The sequence below is a fragment of the Salvia hispanica genome, chromosome 5 (genome assembly GCF_023119035.1).
Source record: "Salvia hispanica cultivar TCC Black 2014 chromosome 5, UniMelb_Shisp_WGS_1.0, whole genome shotgun sequence".
Classification (NCBI taxonomy): domain Eukaryota; kingdom Viridiplantae; phylum Streptophyta; class Magnoliopsida; order Lamiales; family Lamiaceae; genus Salvia; species Salvia hispanica.
The window spans coordinates 23,549,667-23,572,726 of record NC_062969.1 but is presented as its reverse complement, the minus strand read 5'-3'; the positions used below and the strand labels follow the sequence as shown (position 1 = coordinate 23,572,726).

The window sequence follows — 23,060 nt, the reverse complement described above, 5'->3', positions numbered from 1 at the left end:
TCCGATAATTTTAATTGTAATTGAATTAAAATATACAACAAATAAAATAAAGTGAAATGTGGCTAAAAAAAGTGGCCACTATTGTTGCGGAGACTTTTTTTTGTGGCCGTGAACAAATAAAAAGTGGCTATGGACAAAAAACGTAAAAGTGTCCAGCCAAAGTGTCCACCCTATTATGGATGCTTTTATTGGAAGTTATTGTTTTGTCCACATATATATTTTTGTCTAACGCACGACCTTGATTTCACCCAAATTAAGAAAGATGAGATGATTGCGAACTTCTTCGAACTTAGTGATTTATGATTAATAGTTCTGTTTTCAAATAGAATTTTAATCAAACTCAGTGATTTAATTGGTAAAACGTCATCGTTATTTTATCTTCTTCTCATTGTTTTTTTTCGTGCAGATATTTTGGTTGACACATCATCAATGATCTCACCCAAAATTAAAAAAAATCAAATCTGTAATTTATTCTTTATTTTTAAAATTTTCAATTTTTGTAATCTCAATTCTGTCAACTACTTTTTTCTTGTTATTTTTCTTAATAAAGTGAAATAATTTATAGTGAAATATTTTTTAAAAAAATCACATTAGTACAAAATTGAATAATTGTATAAAATTTCCAGATAATTTTTAAAACTTCTAGTAGGAGTAGTTGGAACGTGGAGTCTAAAATTAAATGAAGATTAAGTTAAAAACGAATTTGGTAATGTGAAAGGGGAGGGGGAGGTTAGCCGGTGGCAGAAGATCCTGTGAGGTGTGATTTGACAAAAGCATTTAAGGCAGACAATCGGAGGAAAATCTCATCTCTGTGGGTCGTCCTAACACGTCATGTCAATCTCTTTTTTTATAATTAACCTCTCATTTTTTCATTTAATCAACCACTAATTACACTATCACATTTGGTGGCGTACACTTCGAAATTTAAAAATTAAAAAGAAAAAAGTAAATTGGTGAAGGTGCAGGCAGGCGGCAGAAGCAGAGGGGGCACTGCAGCAGTGTGCAAGCTCTGCAGCAGCCAACACCACCATCTTCACCATATAAATTTAAACACACTTCTGCCCCATTTCCGATTTCCGAGCTACCCATTTCTTTCATTCTCTCTCTCCTCATAAAACACTCACCCACACCCTACCTCTTCAAACCTACTAACTCTATCTGATCGCACTATCTTTCTTTTTTTTTTCCTATATCCACATTTCTTTCTATCCTCTCAATTTGAAATCCCTCCCTCCATCATCTGTCTTTGTTTGTTGTGTTTATAATTTTATAGTGGAGTATACCAAAAGAAAGAAATGCTGCGTCTATTTTCACATTTTTGTATCTCCATGTGTCATCTCTTTGAGCCCTTTTAACATGTCTACACGTTCAGTTTTCATTCCTGTGGCTCTTTGACGCTCTAAGACGCCTGCCTCTCTTCTTCTTGGAAAAAGGAGAGAGAGAGAGAGAGAGAGAGTGTTTCATTTGGATGTGGTGTGATATTTGAAGATCCTTGTGGAAAAAAAATCGATTCTTTTAGTTATTTCAGCTGGAAAATTTATTGGTTGAGCATCGCATCTGCTGCTGATAACATTACTAGTTTCTGAGTGTGGAGAAATATTGGAGGATTCTGTGGGTAGCCAGTGCAGAAGAGGGGAGCTGTATTTTTGTTTCTTTCTGTGAACAAGTTGGTGGTTTCACCTTTCATTTGGTGAGAATTCGAGGCCTTTTGGTGGTGAACAAATATAGTAATTTGTAACCGCTTTTTGCGCCCAAGTCGTGCACGAAGGTGGTTTCTTGTGTGAAAAAGGGAAGAAGAGAACAGATTCATTTTGTCACTATGCATATCATTCTTTCACACAAAGCTACTTAGATTTCGTTGAGCAATTTTGGCTCTTTCACCTTTTTCTCTTCTCGTGTGAGCGAAGGCTGTTCAAGTGCCATCACCAAAATCAGCAGGAAAAGTATTCTTTTCGAAAACTTCTCTCCCTGCTTCAGAGAATTTTGTATAAAGCTGCAAACTTTATCCAAGATACTACCTTTTCCTTTCCTCAAGTTTTGAAAAAATGGCTATGGTGGCACATCTTCACCGGGAGGATAGCAGTGGGAGCATTAGTAAACATCTTGATGCCGGAAAGTATGTCCGGTACACGGCGGAGCAGGTGGAGGCGCTGGAGAGGGTGTATGCTGAGTGTCCGAAGCCGAGCTCTCTACGCCGGCAGCAGCTGATTCGGGAGTGCCCTATTCTTTCAAACATTGAAGCCAAGCAAATCAAAGTCTGGTTTCAGAATCGGAGGTATGTTATAACAGCAGCCTCTTTGTGATATTCATTTTTGGGTGCTTTATTTGATGGGGTATTGATTCTTGTTAAGAATAGATTTTTTGGTGGTTTTGACTTTGAATGTGAATGTATTTGAGTAGGTGTTCAGAAATATGGGATCCTTTTGATGTTCAAGTTGTTGTTGTGTGGTGCATTATACTCCGTAGTTATGTATGTGATTCAATGTGGGAATGTACTAGTATTTGTTTGTTGGGGTGAGAGAGATGAATGTTTGTGAAACGAATTTAGGTGTCGAGAGAAGCAGCGAAAGGAATCTACTAGACTCCAAAGTGTGAATAGAAAATTGTCTGCAATGAACAAGCTGCTGATGGAGGAAAACGACCGCCTCCAGAAGCAGGTTTCACAGCTGGTGTGCGAGAATGGATACATGCGGCAGCACTTGGTATGCTGTCTTACCTTTTCTTTCGTTATCAATGTTCTTGATATTAGTTGCTTGAATAGATGTTGCTGTTGCTATATTAGTTATGCATCCCATGAAAATGTTCTTCCCTCTTAAACGCCTATTAGTCTTTCGAAGAGTTTGAAAATTGGTATAATTGCTCGTTTGAGATGCTGGACAAACAAATTTATGTAATTTGAATCCTTTTCTGTTGCTAATAATTCCTACAGGGGCCTGCTCCCGCCACTGATGCGAGTTGTGAGTCAGCTGTCACGACTCCTCAGCATTCTCTTCGAGATGCTAGCAACCCTGCTGGGTAGTTTCATCAACTTGTTTCTTTTCTGTTGTTATATGATTTCTAACACTTTGTCTGCTGAATGATGGAAAGTTCTTTATTTGGACTTACAATTTCCTTTCTTCATTGCGTTTGGCAGACTCCTCTCGATCGCAGAGGAGACATTGACAGAGTTCCTTTCAAAGGCTACAGGAACTGCTGTTGATTGGGTCCAGATGCCTGGGATGAAGGTTTGTGCGGTCTTATGATCGAATCCAGCATTTTATTACTTTCCATTAAATTTCATATAGCAATCCTTTTCATATGACGGTTCGACTGAAGCAAATTTTGCTATTTATTGTCAGCCTGGTCCGGGTTCGGTTGGGATCTTTGCCATTTCACAAAGTTGTAGTGGAGTGGCAGCACGAGCCTGCGGTCTTGTGAGTCTAGAACCTATAAAGGTAATCAATGTTGCTAAGTTCTTGTGTTATATTTTTCCATCTTTTAGGTCTCCGTCTAATGAATTTTTTACTTTTACAGATTGCAGAGATCCTTAAAGATCGTCCTACTTGGTTCCGTGACTGTCGGAGCCTTGAAGTTTTCACTATGTTCCCTGCAGGAAATGGTGGAACCATTGAGCTGCTGTATACACAGGTTAATTTAGTGACAAAGTTCATACTAAGTTTCTCTCTTCCTTTGTTGCCTTGTTGGAAAACTCACAGCAGTTGATTGTGTTCAGACGTACGCCCCAACTACTCTGGCTCCTGCCCGTGATTTTTGGACTCTGAGATACACAACCACGTTGGACAATGGCAGCCTTGTAGTATGTATTTTTTCTGAATTAGCAAGTGTTGCTTGTTTTAGATGATTCTTACTACGCAGCTAGATTGTGTTTTTCTTATTTTTGATGTTCACACTGACTCCCCCCTTTTTTGGTCAATTAAGGTATGTGAGAGGTCGCTCTCTGGTACTGGGTCTGGGCCAAACGCAGCTGCAGCTTCACAGTTTGTGAGAGCTGAAATGTTTCCATCCGGATATTTGATCCGACCGTGTGATGGTGGAGGTTCCATTATTCACATTGTAGACCACCTTAGTCTCGAGGTTATAATCTTTAACTTACTTTGCAGGCTATACTTTTTCTCTGATGGCTATTCTTAACCAACAATTTTGCCCATTGTCTAGGCATGGAGTGTGCCGGAGGTCCTGCGCCCACTTTATGAATCTTCGAAAGTGTTAGCGCAGAAGACAACTATAGCTGTGAGTACAATGAGTATAATTGTTGTCCGAGATTTGATAGAAACATGTCTTGATGTGCAAGTCATTAATAAGCTCTGTTACTTCAACATGCAGGCAATAAAATATATCCGGCAGATAGCTCAGGAGATGAGTGGTGAGATCGTATATGGTCTTGGCAGGCAGCCGGCTGTTCTGCGCACTTTCAGCCAGAGGTTAAGCAGGTGATTCGCTTTTATGTTTCTCAAAATTGTAAACATTGCAAATATAATATGGCTATACAAATATGCACCAATCTTTACACATACGCCACACTTAAGAATATGAGAGTGATTACCAACCTAAATGATTGTTCTCTGCAGAGGCTTTAATGATGCAGTTAATGGGTTCAATGATGATGGATGGTCCATATTAAACTGTGACGGTGCTGAAGATGTGGTGGTTGCCATCAGTTCTGGGAAAAACTTGAATGGTGGGTTGAATGCTCTTCCCATGCTTGGAGGAGTTCTCTGTGCAAAAGCATCTATGCTACTTCAGGTGCTGGTTATTCAATGACCACCGAATATCAGAGATGTTAATGCAACTTTATAGGATTGGGTCATTTACTTGTTTTACTAACCCTATGCTGATTCTGTGCTTTTATGTATCAGAATGTCCCTCCAGCTGTGCTGGTTCGCTTCCTACGGGAGCATCGATCAGAGTGGGCGGACTTCAACATTGATGCCTATGCTGCTGCATCATTGAAAAACACGTATGCTTACCCAGGGATGAGGCCCACTAAATTTACCGGAAGCCAAATTATCATGCCTCTAGGACATACTATTGAACATGAAGAGGTCTGTGTTTTCCTACAGTAAACCTGCCTACCGTAACTCCATGGCCATGTATAAACTCTCCTACATATGGAGAAACTAATAATCATAATCAAAATTTCCATTGCAGATGCTTGAAGTAATTCGATTGGAAGGACATCTACTCAGTCATGAAGATGCTTTTATGTCGAGGGATATTCATCTTTTGCAGGTGTGTTTTTTGTGAAATGATGATGGTTTATAGAAGCTGGTGATCTCTTTGTGCCTGACATTTTGGAAATGGTCCTCATCTGTAGATGTGTAGTGGAATAGATGAGAGTGCTGTTGGATCCTGCTCCGAGCTTGTTTTTGCACCAATCGACGAGATGTTTCCAGAGGATGCGCAGTTGCTGCCTTCTGGTTTTCGGATAATCCCACTCGATCCAAAACCAGTTGAGTTGCTAAATCAACTGCCTGTGTGCAATACTTGTGATTTTGTTTTTAGTCGTTTGCATTTCTTAACATCTTAACAATCTGGCAGGGTGACTTGCAAGAATCATTAGCCTTACACAAAACGCTAGATTTGACGTCAAGTCTCGAAGTTGGCCCAGCCACGAGCAGCCATGGGAAAATTGCTGGAGGTGCCTACAGTGCCCGGTCTATTCTGACTATCGCATTCCAGTTCCCTTTTGAGAGCAATTTGCAGGATAATGTTGCTTCAATGGCACGCCAGTATGTTCGTAGTGTGATTTCCTCTGTGCAGAGGGTTGCTATGGCTATCTCTCAGTCAGGAGTAAGCCCTTCTATAGGCTCAAAGCTATCTCCAGCCTCACCAGAAGCTGTGACCCTCGCGCATTGGATCTGTCAAAGCTATAGGTATAGTGATTGTTATACATCCTTCCGTTAGTTCCTGGTCAGCAAAACACACACTTACACTCAACACTCCGGTCTTTCTTTGCAGCCTTCATACTGGGGCAGAGTTGCTTGCTGTGGAATCTTCGAGTAGTGAAGCACTTTTGAAAACGCTTTGGCATCACCAAGACGCCATCTTATGCTGCTCATTGAAGGTACATGCCGCTCTTAAGATAATCTTTAAACATTCTTGTTAGGTAGCCAATACCGTTATTGCATAAAACTTGATGCACACGTTCATAGCTGAATATGTGTTTACGAGTGGTGAGATTGAAATGTCGGTTATGATTGTCAGGCGGTACCTGTGTTCACGTTTGCGAACCAAGCAGGGCTGGATATGCTGGAGACAACACTAGTTTCGCTGCAAGATATTACTCTAGACAAGATATTCGACGATGCTGGGCGGAAGGGGTTGTTCTCGGAGTTGGCCAAGATCATGCAACAGGTGAGTTAGTCAAGCACTGGATTTGTAGTTGTCTGCTTTCATTTGTAATCGCAAATGATGTATTTTATATGCAGGGGTCCACTCACTTGCCGGGTGGCATCTGTATGTCGACAATGGGGCGCCATGTCTCGTACGAGCAGGCTATCGTATGGAAGGTGTTTGCGGCGGAGGACACCACGGTGCACTGCCTGGCCTTGTCCTTTGTGAATTGGTCCTTTGTGTGAATCAAGTTTTGAGGCTGGACATGGTTTGTGTCTTAATTTATTTGAAATTGCTGGAATTTATGTTCTGTTGTTGTCTCTCATCTTGTTCAGTTTTGAAAATGCATTGCAGAGAAACAACTCCTCAATTCAAGTAATTATTTGTTTATGTGTACAAATGAAAATGAGGGGTGGTAGTAGAACTATAAAGGAAACATAAATTAGTGTACTTTCAAAATCACAATCACACACTCCAAGCTTTGGAGTAGCAATGTCCTCCCTTCACATCGATTGAATTGTGGTGTTGCCATAAAATGAAGGATGGGGATCCCCACTCTAAAATGAACTCATATTATCACTGTTGACTTCTGTTTGCATGATTGATTTTGAATACATTTGCAACATTTATTTTTAGCAAAAGATTATTTAGGACAAATTTGACTATTCACTATTGACCATTCAATAACATTGTGACATAGGTATAATTGATCGATGTAGTACATATGTGGTCAATTTTTTAGTATTTTGGAATGTCCAAACTCAAGCAATTGATTTCTTTTTAATGTAAAATTATGTTTTATTCTCTTTTATTGTGTTTTGTACTTTATTTTTTTCTAATTTATATTTTCTTATCTATCTAGTTTTGAACTCAATAAATATTATAGTATATTTTCTAGAATTGCATGTTGAAGTATTACAAATATATATATATATATATATATATATATATATATATTTTCTGAAATATAAGAACTTTGACTAAAATTTACTAGTATTTCTTGCAAATCTTTAAATTTGGAGGTGTGATGGAATGTTGGTCCAGAAATGCACCATAATTAGTGAACTAAGAATTAAATAATGAATATTACAAATAACACATGAATCTGATTCAAAATTATTGTGTCGACTGTCGACTCATTAATTTTGCCTGTATTAATGTAAGGTACAAAATTTGATTCCTATCTATAATCCCTGTAAAATAGGCTTATTGTTGGATGTTAATCTGTATAGATTGTAAATAAGTAGGAATGTAATGGTAATAATTTAAGAAAAACTTTTTATTTATGAAATAAGACTATTTTTTGTGGATATATAAAAATAGTAAAATGAGTAGGGAGGAGGAAGTAACAACCTCAACTTACTGCTTTTGATTTACTTTATCTCGCATTCTCACTAGTCCACTTTGTGCTTAAATTATGAATTTTCATCTTTATCTTTTACTAATCAAACCAAATTAAATTTAAGTACCTAGTAGCGCCATCCCACTTAAACTAATGTTGAAATTAATTAAACGCAAAATAGGAGTTAGTGGCGAGGCGAAGCCAGAACATTATTACAAACAACCAAAAAAGGCAAACATTTGGTGGGTGGCTTTCCGAATTCAAAAATCAAAAGATTAATAATCCCATCCCACGTGACTAGATCGACATTGCGAGGACATATCTGAGAATTTCAAATAATTTAATTATTGGGCTGGGATCGCACGTGACCATCGCTTTTCACGTAGATCTTGCATGCACTGTTGCATCTATTATTTTGTTTTAATATTATATGTATGGATTATCTACTAATATTTGCGAAACTATTTTTACTCAGTTCTGTGTGGGTTCAGTAATGTAATTTAATTTATCTACTCCAAACTAATGACTAGTTTATTGTGTACGTTTTAAATTTTCAAGCCGAAATCAGTGAATCGATGATTAGATTGACAAACTAAGACAATTTGGCCACACAAATAAACTTCTACTCATGAATATTATGTTTTGATTTAATTGTTGAAATTTTAGTTGTGAATGATGTACCAAACCATGGAGTACAATTTTTGTGGTTGAAAAATACTAAAATACAAGTTTGAACTTTTTTAATCACCAATGCACAATGAACTCTCAATAGATTCTCCTCTTCTCAAGTCAGTGTAAGATTCACTGTTCAAATTTGAGTTCGATAGTTATTTATAAACTAGTGGTCTATAAATTACATATTTTGGGCAAAATTTAATATTTATAGCCAACTTAAAACATTAACACTACTATCGTGAACTTACATATTATATCGAATTTACCATAATTCCAGTTCACCCCCTATATTTAATTTTAATGTTGCACACTAATTTATTTAGGTGGATAATCGATCAATATAAGAAACAACATTATTTTTAATGTACTCAAATAATACTCTATTTTGCGCAAGTCTTTGAATTACTGATTGGAGTTGAAACACACTAAAATATATTTTTTAATTTATTTTATTGGCCGATGCAAAATGAACTTGCACCCAATATGTTCCACTATTCTCAGGTTAGTGCAAGATTCCCTGTTCGAATTTGGGTTCAATAAAAAAGAAAATACTTATTTATAGAGTAATGGCCCATAAATAATATAGTACTAAATTTTGTCTGAAATTTGATATTTATTGCCAACTAAGAACTGTAAGGCTAATATGACCAACTTGTATTGTATTGTATTGAATTTACCGTAATTGCAATTCCCCTTAAATTGAATTTAACGTTGCACCCCTAATTATGTAGGTAGATAAACCGGTTAATATAAGAATTAATATTATTTTTAATGAATGTAAATATATACCATCTTCTATAAAAAATAGTCACATGTTTTCATGATGAGGCATGCACAAAAATAGTTCTATCCAAAAATAGAAAATTTATCTCAAATATTTTAACACTATTCAATACACATTTTTTCTATCCCTCTCGTACTGATCCACTTTTTCTTCTACTTCATCTATGAGATTATTTTTGGTGGACAAATAAATTATTATTCTGTGCTTTATTTGAATTTAAAATTTTATTTTCATAAATTTATGTTTTTTGGATCAAATTATTGAATCCAATAACCCAATAGTATTATTTTAATAGTAGTAGAATGTTTGATTGTAAAATTGTTGAGATTATTATATCTATGTGTATGCAATCAGGCGAATTCGTCTGTTTCTGTTTCAACTTTATACCTTCACTCAATTCATAAAAGAAGAAAACAACTGCAAAAATTGAAAGAAAAATGAAAAGTCTGTAGCCGCGCTTGATCTTTGCGTTTCTTTCGATCTTCAAAGTATTAGGGTTTTCAATCTCCACTGCTCCTCTCTGGCCCGATTCCTCCGCATCCCTCGCTCTGAGTTTGAGCTAAATCCTCAATTTTCATATCCTGATTCAGTTTTTTAGCTCACAGATCTGCTCTGCTCGCCCGGTTTCTCATTTGCTTAGCCATCTGCCGCCACGGATACGACACGGCCGCGCAGACGCCATGTTCTGGAAGCTCACTGCTATGTCCGCCTCATCTCCGGTGAGTAAAGAGGGGAAGTTGTTCTTTTTTCTGCATCCATTTTTTCCTTTGAGCTAATTGAATAATTAAGTCATTAAATATTGTGTTTTAATACATTTGAGCTTGAATTTTCGGTCTGACAAACTTTTGTTCATCATTTGCTTAGCACTTTACTATTTAGAATAGCTATGGAATTATTTTTATCTCTTTTTTTTTTCTACATTTTCCGATTTAAGTAAAGAGTAGCTCGTGCTTTATGTCGGGACCTGGTTTAGATTTTGATGGCAGTGCTATTGTGCTACTTTTTTTTTTTTTTTTTTTCTGGTGTGTTACTGCCGATTGAGCTCTGCAACTGGTGGTTGTGATGACATGCTTGAAGCTGCATCTTGTTACTTTTAGCTGTAGAAAGTGATGAACAAAGAAATAGTAACATCCATTTTAAATCATTCTAATTGTTTTGTATTGTTGGCTTGAAAGATATAATGTCATCCATAGCTTTAGTTTACAATTAGCCCAACTTGCAGAGATATGCTTGCACATTGATATATCTCCTGCCTGCTGGCTGGCTATTTGTTCTTGTTTGTTCTGTCATGGCTGACGCTAATGATGTTCTGATCTGATGTTGGGTTCAGGTTGAGGCTGTGCTGGATAAGGAAAATTTTACTTTGGAAGAGCTTTTGGATGAAGAAGAGATAATCCAAGAATGCAAAGCATTGAATAGCCGTCTTATTAATTTGTATGATCAGTTGAAAGAATTCTTAGTTTTTCTTTTATGTGGAAAGAATAATCAACTGTAGATTTCTTGGTTATCTGCTTAAGTTCTTAAGTACATTTATTTCAGTTTGAGGGATAGGGCTCAGGTGGAGCAGCTACTGCACTATATTGTCGAGGAGCCTCCTGAAGATGCAGATAACAAACGGACCTTCAAGTATGTCAATGTTGTTCAACTTCGATATCAATCATATGGTTCCATATTCTTCAACCCAGATTCTAAAGATTCTCCCTTTTCTTCTTCTAATAATCTACTATTGTAATGAGTGTGAATGAACAATGGAGAATGTAAGACAAATATACCAGTCATTTTTAAAAGAATTTTTGTTTTCAAACCTTGTTTTCGTTATGCAGGTTTCCTTTCATTGCCTGTGAAATTTTTACGTGTGAAATTGATGTTATCTTGAAGATGTTGGTGGATGAGGAAGAGGTGAGATCATGCTACTGTACACTGAGAAGTGCATGCTGATGTCAATTTTGAGGCTAGCGCACCTAATTGTTTAATTGGATTATATGTCTTCATGCAGCTTATGAATTTACTCTTCTCTTTTCTGGAACCAGACCGTTACCATAGCGCACCGTTGGCTGGGTATTTTAGTAAGGTTTGATTGATTATTCTTGCATAATTTTTTTGTCAGTGGATTTTAGGAAATTACTCCACTTGCTAACTGTATGGTGCATTTCAGGTTGTGGTATGCTTAATGCTGAGGAAGACCGTTCCTCTAATGAATTATGTTAAGGTGATCTTCATAATTACTTTAGACACATTTACGTTCTTTGAGCTAGCTGGAGTGAGAAATCACTGTGTTTGTGATCTTATGCTTCGCTAACATTTGATCTTCTCTTGGTTGGGAGGTCAGTAGGTGGAGAGTCTATCCATTGGATACTTTATAAACTGCTTTTGCTGTTCTATAATTTGCTCAAACCTTGTCTGTTAATTCTTTATCCCTTTTTAGTTAAGAAGTGAATGATACTTAGTATCTATTTTTCGTTGACCACGGAAATCTGAATAAGCTCATTGTTGGGACTTGTATGTTGTTAATAATCTGAAATTGTTGTAATTATTTGTTTCATCATGTCTAATCCTTCCTCTATGACTGTTCTTAATGGACCAGAGTCTTAATGACTAAAGGAAGATGTTATTATGTATTTATGAAAATGTCGGGTTGAATAATGTTTGGATTAAAGGGGCTTAGTTTTATTTCTTTAGTTTTGCTGGGATGCTAAACACATTGACTGGTAAAGATATACTCCGTATAAAGTTTCTTCTGATACTTGTGTAGCATGTCTTCCTTTTATCACTTTGGTAGAAATATTTCTTATATGTTCATATAATATACTCTGATATTCCTTCAGGCTCATCAGGATATTTTTAGACAACTGGTTGATTTGATTGGTATCACATCCATAATGGAGGTTGGTTTTCAACTGTTTGTTTCTGTAAATTCTTGTTGTGTCCCATAGGGCTATCTGACTAGCACATTTGGTATCTATTCTTATTTGGTTTGTTTTTTATCAGGTCTTAGTGCGACTTGTAGGTGGAGATGACCATCTCTACCCGAATTCTTTGGATGTCATGCAGTGGTTGGCTGACAGCAATTTGTTAGAAATGATTGTCGATAAACTTAATCACGCAGTAAGTGGATGTTTGAAGAACCTGTTGCTTTTGGCCTAAAATCATCACAATTGATGTAGTTGTGTAGTTCTAATGGCTAGGTGAATGGTGTGATCCACATATTTTTACTATGAGTACAAATGCTCACATTTAAGGATTGTTCTTGATTGCCCTCCCTCCGCTTCTCGACACCTCAAGTGCATGCTACTTACTCCCTCCATTTCCTAAAAATAGAAACTCTTTCCTTTTTTTGGTCTGTTTCCTAAAAATAGAAACTCTCCATTTTAGGAAATGGACCCCACAATCCACCAACACTAATTCCACCACTTTTCTACTCCTCTTTCTTACTCTACTCATTTTTTTTCCTCCTCTTTCTTACTTTACCAATTTTGCATTAAAACACGTGCTATTTCCAAAGTCCTATTTTTAGGAAATGGAGGGAGTAATATATTACTCAATATGCTATCAAATAATTGCATTGCCTCCTTTGGTTGGCAACATGATATAATCCAATGCTTGGTTGTGTTTGATTAAGTTCATATGGTCTTCTATGCATGTACTTGCTGATGGAACTGCTAAGTCATGTTTGGTAATACCAATCTGCTGTTTATCAGGGATTGGTTGTTAAAATAATATAATGAGGAAGAACTTCATAGGTGTTCATTGCTTGTGCTGTTGTGCATCTTGGGCCGATCAAACTATCCGTTACCATTCTTAAGTTGTAACTTGGATTTCACTCAGGTTTTTCATTCTTCCAGATCTTAACATGGCTTTCTCTGAGATTGAAAATATGAACTTAAAAGGACTATGCTTTACTGTAATGTTTGACTGGTTTAGCTTGTAAGTTTGAGAAATTGTTTGCTTAGTGCTCACTTCAGATAATGGGTCAGTCCTGTTTGTGCTATCTGAAAATACAATTTTCTTTGTCATCCAGAATCCTCCTGAAGTACATGCTAATGCAGCAGAAACATTATGCGCTATTACTAGGAACATGCCATCTCCTCTTGCCACTAAACTATCCAGTCCAGGGTTCGTAACTGTCAAATACATATATTTTAACCACAGACGTTTGTGTATATGTATAATCTCACTACTTTCCCCAATGTGCAGCTTTGTGGGTAGAATATTTGGTCATGCACTTGAAGACCCCCTTTCAAAATCTGCCCTTGTCAACTGTATTTCTGTTTGTATTTCACTATTGGATCCAAAAAGATCAATGCCTTCACCAGTATTTTACTCGTTCAGAAGTCAACATGTGTATGAACCACCAGTGCATGTCAATCCAGACACAGTTGGTGCTATGCTCCCCAAACTAGGTATCTAACTGTAAATTGTTGATTAAATGCATTTTATATAATATGGTGTTTGAGGTGAAAAGGAGCGGGATATAGCTCATTAGTAGTAGTTGCCTTTTGCTTTTCTGAACAACACAAATTTTCTGAAGCCACTAACACAGTAACACTAACTACATTTAGATTCTTATTTCATTCTCTATACATGTCCATGGTTTCTGATTTCTGAACAACACAAATTTTCTGAATTTTTTTGTTTGCTCAGGAGAGCTCCTGATGCTTTTGAATGTTTCATCCGATGAGAAGGTTTTACCAGTGACATATGGTGAACTGAGGCCTCCTCTTGGAAAGCATCGATTGAAGGTTAGCTAACATGTTCTTGTGGCTTTCTCATTACCTGTTCTTCCCTACCCTGCATTTGCAATCACATTAGATTATGAGATCATCCCAAAGTTGCGTGACTACTTTTTACTGTAATAATTAATTGAATATAGAAGCCAGCGCAGTATTATTGTGGGGGTAACAAGCCAATACTACTGCTATTGTACAATAATTCAATAATTCTATCTTGATGTGTGGGATCTAGTTTCTACTCTTTTTACATCAATATAATACTATGAGATATAACGTGCACAATTCATTTAGAAACGTAGGAAAATTGTATACTTTGCCGTTGGCGTGACTCTGCTTCCGTCCTCAACTTTATTATTACTGTGGTATCTGATTTCAGGTTGTGGAATTCCTTGCTGTGCTGCTAAAAACTGGCAATGAAGTGGCAGAGAAGGAATTGGTCAGCTCTGGGGCAATTCACAGAGTCCTTGATCTCTTTTTCGAGTAGGACTTTTCATTTTCTACTACCACTTAGCTTATTCCTGCATAGTTATATTGTGTTAAGAAGCAAAGTATGGCCATAATGGAGCCCAGTGTCTCCACATTTTAAGATGTATTGCCTTGTCCTCTCTCCAATGATCCTCTTTTTCTGGTGCAGGTACCCATACAATAATGCTTTACATCATCACGTGGAGAGCATTTTATATTCATGCTTGGAAAGCAAAAATAATGCCATTATTGATCATCTTCTTCTCGACTGTAGTTTGGTACCAAAGATTCTTAAAGCTGAGAAAAATTCAACACTTGGTGAACTGAATCAGGTAACTTTCCTGAATTAGTTTCTGATTGTTCATGCGTGCATGTCTTTTGTGCAGACTGTTCTGTTCGTTCAAGAACTGGAAAGCTGAGAATATTAGTAGTGTGGTTCAGGAAGCCAGATAATATAATCTGGATACAATGTTCTCTTACTTTTGCATTCTGTTTAATATGATATTGATTGATTGTCGTGCACAATCATAAAGCTTGTGCTTACCATTTTTCTATTCTTCTTTGAGTTTTGACATATAGTTGTGATTTAGCAGCCAACTGTGCCAGCAACCGGAAGATATGCTCCTCGAGCAGGATACTTTGGGCACTTGACACGTATATCAAATAAATTAATTCAGATGGGAAATGATGAAATTCAAAAGCATCTCCAGGTTAGCTACAAGTTCAAAATTCCTCCAATATTGAAATTGATGGCAGTCCCTGCATCTTATATATATCTAAGGTGCATAGATTATTCTAATAAAACCTTTGATTTATGTTTAGTAAGGTAGTATGCAAACATGTTTCCTATGTTTCTCAATTTGATTATCGTAGGTTTATGATATATTTTGTATGCTTTTCAGGAAAACAGTGAGTGGAATGAGTGGCAGACTACTATCTTACAGGAGCGTAACATAGTTGAGAATGTTCACCGGTGGGCTTGTGGGTATGCATTCTCTCCTTTCTCCCCAATGGGCATGAACAGATTGTGATGGTTGCAGGTGTTTATTAATGTTATCTTATTACCACCAAAGTTTAGTCAGTAGTGAAACATGTTGCGAATTTTAGTCTTCGATAAACTTGCTGAGGAGTCAGAATAAGGACGAAGCTCACAAGTACATAGTGATGTTAAAGTTTTTTACGTTCCTGCCTCTGATAATGATTTTAACAGACCTGCTGTGTGGTTGATGGTGTGGGTGGTGTTCAATTTTATCTTTTGATCACTATGTGTTTATTAATATTTGGGTTATCGCAAATCCTTTATTTCCCTCTCCACATGGCAATGACGACATGTTTTTTCAACCCTATTTAGACTTTAAATTCTGAAATTTATAACTGTCTCTTCTTTTCAGCCGACCAACTGCACTTCAAGACAGGACCAGAGATAGTGATGAGGAAGATGTTCATGACAGGGATTATGATGTCGCAGCATTGGCAAATAATTTGAGCCAAGCATTTAGATACAACATATATGATAATGATAATGCCGAGGTAACTTGATAGAGATTGTTGATTACTATATTAATTATTAAGTTATTTGTTTGTTTGAGGAGTTGAGTTGTAAGAGGTTTGTTAGACTCAGCTTTTATCTGATAGAGTTCGGATTAGTAGTCAGCTTTTATCTGTTAGTGTTAGAGTCAGATTAGGGGCTGAGTTGTGCAAATCCTGCCCCCACCTCCACTTCCTGATATGGTGACGACTCTGCCGCCTCCACCTCAACCTCCTATTTCCGTGATAACGCCTTAATTTTCTTGATGGAGTGCTTCTATCCCGACAAATCTTCTTATTGCTGCCTCTCTTACTACAAGGACATTCCTTCCACTAAGGGGCGCTCCTCTTCCAACAAATTCCTCTGCCCCAACAAGGATCTACGACAGCTTTGCTCATTTGCGATTGTAAGGAATTGAGTCAACTAAGGAGTTCTTCACTGCCATACACTTGCAAACATTATACAACTTCTCCTGGGCTCACTGTGCAGCAAAGGGGAATCTGGTTTTTTAGGGTAGAAATTAGCTTGAAGCCATGGCTGATTTGGGCTGTCTTATATGCTTTCATAGCTTTGGAGCAGTTAATAGATATAGTTGATTATTGATTGGTAATCACTTCCTCCATCCCATTCAAGATGTCCACCTTTCCTTAATAGTTTGTCGCAACCAAGGTGTCCTCTTTCCATATTTGGAGTAAACTTTCTCTCTTCTCTCTCCTCACTAAAATCATGTGCCATCAAGGGAATATTAGTTATTTGTTTCGTTGAGGAGACGAGTTGTTAGAGTCAGCTTTATCTGTTAGAGTTAGAGTCAGACTAGGAGTCAAATAAGTAGTTTTAATCTTGGATTTTGGGACATTTTGTATGAGGATTTTCTGTTCAGTTCTATTAATTTTTCTAGGTTTTTTGTTCTGTTCTAATTGCCTTAACTCTAGCATAACTGCCAACACTTAGTATAAAGAAACCTGAATTTAACCCTCCATGCATGAAGATGAGCACAAATCAACTGTGTAAGATATTCATCAATAATTACTGCCAAGCATTTAGATGGAGCAAATGCGATAATTTTCTCCATGCATGAAGATACCCACTGAGCTGTGTATTCCTGTGCAGGGGGATGGATCTATTGACCGCGGCGATGAGGTAGTGTGGCCTCCTATATTACTTGACTGCAAAACTTCTAATAAAATGTCATTTTTATTCACATTCCTTTATTTTGGAGAACCACCATGCTGGTTATTTTTGGCAGTATTGATCCTTATTTAAATTGCCTGAATGTTGACCCATTAAATTTGATGAAATTTCTAGGATGTTTACTTCGACGATGAGTCTGCAGAAGTTGTAATTTCATCCTTAAGGTTGGGTGACGACCAAGGGAGGTGAGTTCTGTCAGTTCACTTTTCTGAATAAAATTTGCGTGCAGAAATTGAATAGTGTGATTTCTAGGGTCTGTTGGTATTCTGATGAGGTATTAGTGTAACATTTCATAGCAGAATGCCAGATGGCAAAATAAAAGTGAGTTTTGTTAGAATAGCTTCAAGATTATAGGCACATCAAATTGTTATGTTATGTTTCTTATTGTTTCTATGCAGCAGTTTGTTCACAAATTCCAACTGGTTTGCTTTCCAAGATGACCAATCTGGTGGTAATGATCTTAAGTTCAATGGTACATCTAATGGTAGTGACGGCAGTGCTGATGATGAGGTAGTGGTAGGAGAGATTGAGGAATCATCAGCAAGTAAAACTTCTAGCAATGGCTCATCTGCTACCACAAATCCTTTTGTTGATGAGCTCATTGTAAACAACTCCAGTGGCGTCGAGTCAATGAATGAGAGAACTGGTGATCTTAGTTTCTTTCAATTTGAGGCACCAGAATATGAGGATCCATTTGAAGACAGGCCAATGCCTGAATGGGTAGCATGGGGTGAAGTTTCAGCAGACCTTCAAGTTGGTGGCTCTAGCCTGAACCCCTTTGAAGATGAAGGCGGCACGACAGACAACAATGTGCATTTGGTAGAGGCCAGTAATGCTTCGATAAGTACCACTTCAAGTGGAGGAGGCTCCCTACCAAATGGGAAATCCAGTTGTGCTGATTCCCATGAGTCAGATATGTTTGATTCTAGTGAGAGGAGTGTTGCTGCACCATCTTTGTTCGAAGAGGATGTTGAGTTTGTTGGTGTGGAGATAGAAGGTACACAAAAAGCTATGGAGCATGCTCTCAAGGAAGGAATTGTAGGGGAAGCTGGGCCCTTGAAAAGGAATATCATACCAACAAAACCAGAGGAGTCGGATGATGGCAGTGCTGGTATTAAAAAGGAATTCAACGATTCTAACTATTGGAGTGTTGATCAGGAAGTTGTGGTGTCAGAATAAGCTATAATCAACCTCGGCCGGAATGATGAAGGAGTTAAGCCGCTGCCATTGGTACAGTACGGTATGACTGACATGATGCTGCATAGTTGTGTCTGGGCTATTTAATTCAGGGCTGGTTCAGTTTTGACCAAGTATTTGACGTTTGCATTTGCTTACTATGAAAGATGACTAGTTGTGTAAAATGAAATATCAAGTGATGTTTTCACGTTAGTGAATGCGTTGTTTGCAGAGATGAGACGGTATGAATCAAGGGTTGGATCATCAAAATGAATCAGTAAACTTTTCATTTCATACTCTACGTTCATCATCTTCAAACTCAGGTCTACTCGTACTCGTACTCTACCCAATCCTTGGTCGCCAACAAGTGGAATGAGATGTTAAACGAATGTGAAAATTTTCTTTTCCTATAAATGTTACTCCCTTTGTAATTTTTGGACAGATTCATGTTTTTTGATTAATCACCATTATTTGGATAATTTTGATCACAGGTGGAGTACTATATTTTCCTCGTATAATCCTCGGTCAGAATCTCAGATGCCAAAACTCAGTTACACTAAACTTAAAGGAACACAGATGTAGCTAGTTAAAAGGAATGGGAATAAAGTAAGATAAGTGATTAAATACAGTAAATAATTCAAGAGAGTAAAGTTATATTTAAAGAAATTGAATTTTATTATTACAAATAATTCAATCATGAGAATAAAATATATTGAATTTGAGTCCACTTATACCTGGACCGGACCGGATCAGATTCCACAATTCCGCGTGAATAAATAGGAAGAAAAGGGGCCAGAATTCCACATTCTAGGGTTTGCGGAGCAAGTGTAAAGATGATTGAGGTGGTATTGAACGATCGACTGGGGAAGAAGGTCCGCGTCAAGTGCAACGACGACGACACGATCGGCGACCTTAAGAAGCTTGTGGCGGCGCAGACGGGGACTCGCGCCGACAAGATCAGAATCCAGAAATGGTACACCGTCTACAAGGACCATATCACCCTCAAGGACTACGAGATCCACGACGGAATGGGCCTTGAGCTCTATTACAACTAGTCCCCAATCCTCTCTGGTAACCCCTCCCCCTATTCTCTCTCTTACTTGCTGTTGATTCGCTTCAGAATTTCAATCGTGATTTCCCTCTTTCTTGGTCTACGATTATGCTAAACATGGCCTAGTTTACTAGATGCAGTAGCTACTGTTTGTGTGTGCTTGTGTTGGAATTTTGGAAGCTTATCGAATTTAGATTAGGTTAAAACATTTCCATTGATGAATAGGGAGTGTGATTTGAGTACTTTCCGAACCTATTTGTTAAGTTCTGTCCGAGGCTGTATCTACCAATATCTGTTAAAGATTATTCACCAAGAGAGTTAGGGGCGTTTGCTTTAAGTGCTAGTATTTAGAGGATAAGATGATCAAACAAGTTAAAAATTAATCAATCCATCAGGGTCAACACTGGAATAGCATCATCGTAGATTGGAAGTTTATTGCATGCCTTGCCTATGCTGGGTTCGTTATGCCGTCTAATAGCTCTATCTTTGTTTGAAATCACATATTCCTGGGTTTGGTAGGGAATAGGGATGTTGAATACCAAATTACTTGTTTAGTGCTGCTTTAGAACACAGTTAGATTTCAAATTTTCATATCACCTGTAATTCTCCTCTTTGAATGAACTGCCCTACACGCAAAACCAAATTTCTTGTGCGGTTGTGCCTATGAGGTCTGATGTTTAGTACTGTTATTTTTTCTTATAATCCCACAATTTGGAAATCTATCATCAAATCTGATATCGGGTATTTCTTGACCCGATCTGAATATTATCGGGTATCGGATTACCCGATTACCTGATTGGATAACTCAAATTAAATAATTACAATTAATTTAGCAGCTTAGGATTTTAGTAGTATGTTAGTAGAAAGTCGACGTCCCCATCCCATTTCTGCCTCTCGCTTACATCTATAGGCTCTCCCCCATCCCACACATGAGTCACGAGACACCATCTCCAACCGCCGCAGCTTAGACCCGAGAGAGGCTTACGCCGCCTCGATCTGAAAATGCTGTTTCGACTGCAAGGGAATTAATTGGCCATGAGACTGAATTCAGTTCTGTTCTGTTCATTTTCCTTTCTTCTGTACATGTGAAGAGTGAAGTGGTAGTGAGACAAAGCTGAAGGGAAGAGATGTGAAAAGGTTTTTGATTTTCAGGATTTTGAAATTCTGGGCGATTTTGCTTTGCATCAAAGTTGCAGTAGACATCTAACTAAAACTATTAGAAATGAGAAATCCAAAGCACTGTTACATCAAAGCCTAATGTATCCAAATTTGGTGCGATTTTAATTTTTGCTTGGATATTGGAAATTTGGGTGATTTTGGTTTCCAAAGAACAAAATTGGAATTTCATGGATTCGGGTTTTTTGGGTTTGGGTTCGGGTGTGCTTAGGGACTTTACCCAATATTTTTGGGCGTGGTACTTGCGGATACCCATTCGGACAGCCCTACAGTCTATGTTTTAGATGAACTTATATGCTCGATTAATTTGCTAAATTATTGCTCAAGCGTGTTGTTATTGTTCAATTGTTTATTTTATTGTAGGACTTGATTGAGATAGTAATTGTCTTGGTGTTTGGTGCTGCAGGATAGACGGATGAGGGATATATATTTCTCCAGCTCTGCACTTGAAGAATGAATGGAGGTTATCATCATGTATATTTTCCTAAGCTTTTGAGGCTATTACTCTTTAAAAATGTATAAATTGATGACCATGCGTACCAATCCTATTACGCAAGTATTGCCCTTGACTACCTTGTATTCAATGACTGATTTGGTATCTTCTGCTATTAGTACCATAAATGACATGTGATTGGTGTGTTAGTTTTCTTTATCAATGATATTCTGTCTTAGTGTTCATGTTTCTGCATTTTATTGTAGTTAAATTAAGCCTATCCTGCTTTCGCTGAGAGAAGTTAGTTTTGCCTTGGATTTAATAGCAACTATACAAATTGCAGTACGTCTTAGACACTAGTATTTCATAAGCATATTTTGGGCCACTGGCTGTTTCGGCCCAACATCACTTTCAAGCTTTTTTTTTAGTTGGGCTTAAGTTTTATGTTAAAGTTCATAATTCCTGACTTTACAAATATTGCATAGAGGCCCAAAATGAGCATGCTATTGAATTTAACTTGAATTATGGAAGATGTGCACTAATGTTGGTAGGGGCTCAGATTGTTGAAAAAAGAAACACTAGGTTTAGGAATTAGGTGTAGTAGCTTAGAAATAAAATGCATGTTCATTAACATTTATGTGGCTAGTTTGGTCCTCACTACTCAGATTATTACTACTTTTTAGCTTATTGAGGGACTGAAACCTTTGAAAATGGTGTAACATTGCCCTTCAGTACTCATCTGAATTTTAATGGCTTTTATTGATTTAATAGGTAAAAGATACATTTCAGACCGTGAGTTATTTCCTGACAACATTAAAACTATACTCCTCAATGACAATTATAGAATAATGTACGACGAATAAATCCAATTTATTTGTTTGATAAGATGCTTCACTTTTGACTAGTAATTCAAATTTCAAATAATCTTGGATGTGTTTGAGATCTATTTCAAAATAAAATAATGTGTGTTATTTTTATGTTCTTAAAGGTTAGACTTAAAAAGTTCCTAATCAAGCGTGATTGCCCTAATAACTTCATTTTATCAGTTAAGCAAATATATTTCTTCAAATGTCAAATGGTTGCGGAAAACTTATAAATTTAAGAGTGTTTTTAAATAATAGTAGTAAATTAAAATGATAATTTCTTCATGGATAATTACTAATCAAAATGATAGTTTTGTTGAATTAAAGCTCAAGAACCTGAACAATTTTGGTGGAATAACGACGGTATTTTATACTAAATCGAACAAAAAACAAAATATTAAAAATCAGATGAAAATATTCAGAAACAAAAGATTATTTACAAATAAAATGTCATTTTCTTTAAGAAAATTAAAAGATTAATCACAGTACATATTTTCTTATCATGAATAATATACAACGGTTATTCAGAAATACCTTTAGATAAAGTTCTTAAACAAATATGAATATCTGTCGTTCTGACATTTTCACTTAATAAATCCATAACTGTCCCTGATTAAGTCACCTCTAAACTCACATTTTTATTGTTCACTATTTAGCCAATATTTATTAAGGGTAATTTGGGTAGACTATTTTTTTAGTATGTGTGCATAGGAAGACATAGGGGAGTACTAATTTAAAATTTACGCCAACAAAGGTGACAAACTTTTAGAATGTAAAATATTCAATACTCAATAGTTTTTTTTTTAAATCAATGTACGCAGATAGAGGTGACACAGTTTTCAACTAGGAGTAGAATAGAATGTAAAATTTTCAGTACTCCTACAGTTTTAGTCTAAGTTTAATACTCGTCAAATCGCATAAAGTTAGAAAATAAAAATTTTAACTTTTTTAATCATGTTAAATACATATACTATTAGTTACTCGCCAAATTCCAAAAGTATTAAATATAAACAAAAAGAAAAATTAGAATTATACTGTAGAATCTAAACTGAATAAATTGGAGCGGCGAGACGAATGGTGATACGATATTTTGGTGATACCGCGTTTTAAGTTGGCGATGGATGGCGACAAAAACAACCATAAGTTCAAATAAATCGTGGCCGTCCACATAATATCAAGATGGAATAAAAAAAATTAGAACCGCATGGATGAGTGACGTCATCACATCTCTGTCGCTATTGGTTACAGACTTACAGTTGGCCCCACTCCTACTATGGGACAAAAAAACCCAACATTATCTTTATTTTAATACA

At 36.9% G+C, this 23,060-nt stretch overlaps 3 protein-coding genes across 8 annotated transcripts; all 3 read left to right on the top strand.

Annotated features, from left to right (window-relative positions):
* Positions 1-919: 919 nt before the first annotated feature.
* Positions 920-6,723, top strand: LOC125188788 (homeobox-leucine zipper protein REVOLUTA-like). Its single transcript, XM_048085843.1, has 18 exons — positions 920-2,275; positions 2,549-2,702; positions 2,930-3,015; positions 3,134-3,224; positions 3,339-3,434; positions 3,514-3,627; positions 3,713-3,796; positions 3,919-4,074; positions 4,156-4,230; positions 4,324-4,430; positions 4,569-4,743; positions 4,857-5,042; positions 5,149-5,229; positions 5,315-5,449; positions 5,539-5,873; positions 5,959-6,064; positions 6,205-6,354; positions 6,429-6,723. Exons 1-18 carry the CDS (start codon positions 2,046-2,048, stop codon positions 6,576-6,578), a joined length of 2,511 nt encoding a protein of 836 aa, XP_047941800.1. The 5' UTR covers positions 920-2,045; the 3' UTR covers positions 6,579-6,723.
* A 2,736-nt stretch (positions 6,724-9,459) lies between these two features.
* LOC125189065 (serine/threonine-protein phosphatase 6 regulatory subunit 3-like) lies at positions 9,460-18,712 on the top strand. 5 transcript variants are annotated; one of them, XM_048086247.1, is made up of 20 exons: positions 9,460-9,853; positions 10,465-10,568; positions 10,674-10,760; positions 10,958-11,033; positions 11,131-11,205; positions 11,290-11,343; positions 11,960-12,019; positions 12,123-12,239; positions 13,153-13,247; positions 13,329-13,534; positions 13,776-13,873; positions 14,241-14,344; positions 14,499-14,661; positions 14,920-15,039; positions 15,232-15,314; positions 15,721-15,859; positions 16,968-16,997; positions 17,163-17,233; positions 17,301-17,369; positions 17,450-17,569. In XM_048086247.1, the coding sequence occupies exons 1-19, from the start codon at positions 9,815-9,817 to the stop codon at positions 17,332-17,334; spliced, it is 1,755 nt and encodes a 584-aa protein (XP_047942204.1). In that variant the 5' UTR covers positions 9,460-9,814; the 3' UTR covers positions 17,335-17,369; positions 17,450-17,569. The 5 variants fall into 5 exon arrangements, with proteins under 5 accessions (XP_047942204.1, XP_047942202.1, XP_047942199.1 ...); XM_048086245.1 differs by lacking the exon at positions 17,301-17,369 and having other exon boundaries at positions 9,480-9,853; positions 14,923-15,039; positions 17,447-18,712; XM_048086242.1 differs by lacking the exon at positions 17,301-17,369 and having other exon boundaries at positions 9,480-9,853; positions 17,447-18,712.
* Positions 18,713-18,971: 259 nt separating this feature from the next.
* LOC125189066 (ubiquitin-like protein 5) lies at positions 18,972-21,129 on the top strand. 2 transcript variants are annotated; one of them, XM_048086249.1, is made up of 2 exons: positions 18,972-19,295; positions 20,863-21,129. In XM_048086249.1, exon 1 carries the CDS (start codon positions 19,058-19,060, stop codon positions 19,277-19,279), a length of 222 nt encoding a protein of 73 aa, XP_047942206.1. In that variant the 5' UTR covers positions 18,972-19,057; the 3' UTR covers positions 19,280-19,295; positions 20,863-21,129. The 2 variants fall into 2 exon arrangements, with proteins under 2 accessions (XP_047942206.1, XP_047942205.1); XM_048086248.1 differs by having other exon boundaries at positions 18,985-19,295; positions 20,858-21,129.
* The last annotated feature ends 1,931 nt before the right edge of the window (positions 21,130-23,060 follow it).

Bases quoted from the DNA above. Each gene is read 5' to 3' on its own strand.
- LOC125189066 (XM_048086249.1), top strand. From the start codon at position 19,058: ATGATTGAGGTGGTATTGAACGATCGACTGGGGAAGAAGGTCCGCGTC.
- LOC125189065 (XM_048086242.1), top strand. From the start codon at position 9,815: ATGTTCTGGAAGCTCACTGCTATGTCCGCCTCATCTCCG. The intron at 13,874-14,240 runs GTTAGCTAACAT...ATCTGATTTCAG, and splicing joins TTGGAAAGCATCGATTGAAG to GTTGTGGAATTCCTTGCTGT. The intron at 14,345-14,498 runs GTAGGACTTTTC...TTTCTGGTGCAG, and splicing joins GTCCTTGATCTCTTTTTCGA to GTACCCATACAATAATGCTT.
- LOC125188788 (XM_048085843.1), top strand. From the start codon at position 2,046: ATGGCTATGGTGGCACATCTTCACCGGGAGGATAGCAGTGGGAGCATT. The intron at 3,016-3,133 runs GTAGTTTCATCA...TGCGTTTGGCAG, and splicing joins GATGCTAGCAACCCTGCTGG to ACTCCTCTCGATCGCAGAGG. The intron at 5,043-5,148 runs GTCTGTGTTTTC...TTTCCATTGCAG, and splicing joins ATACTATTGAACATGAAGAG to ATGCTTGAAGTAATTCGATT.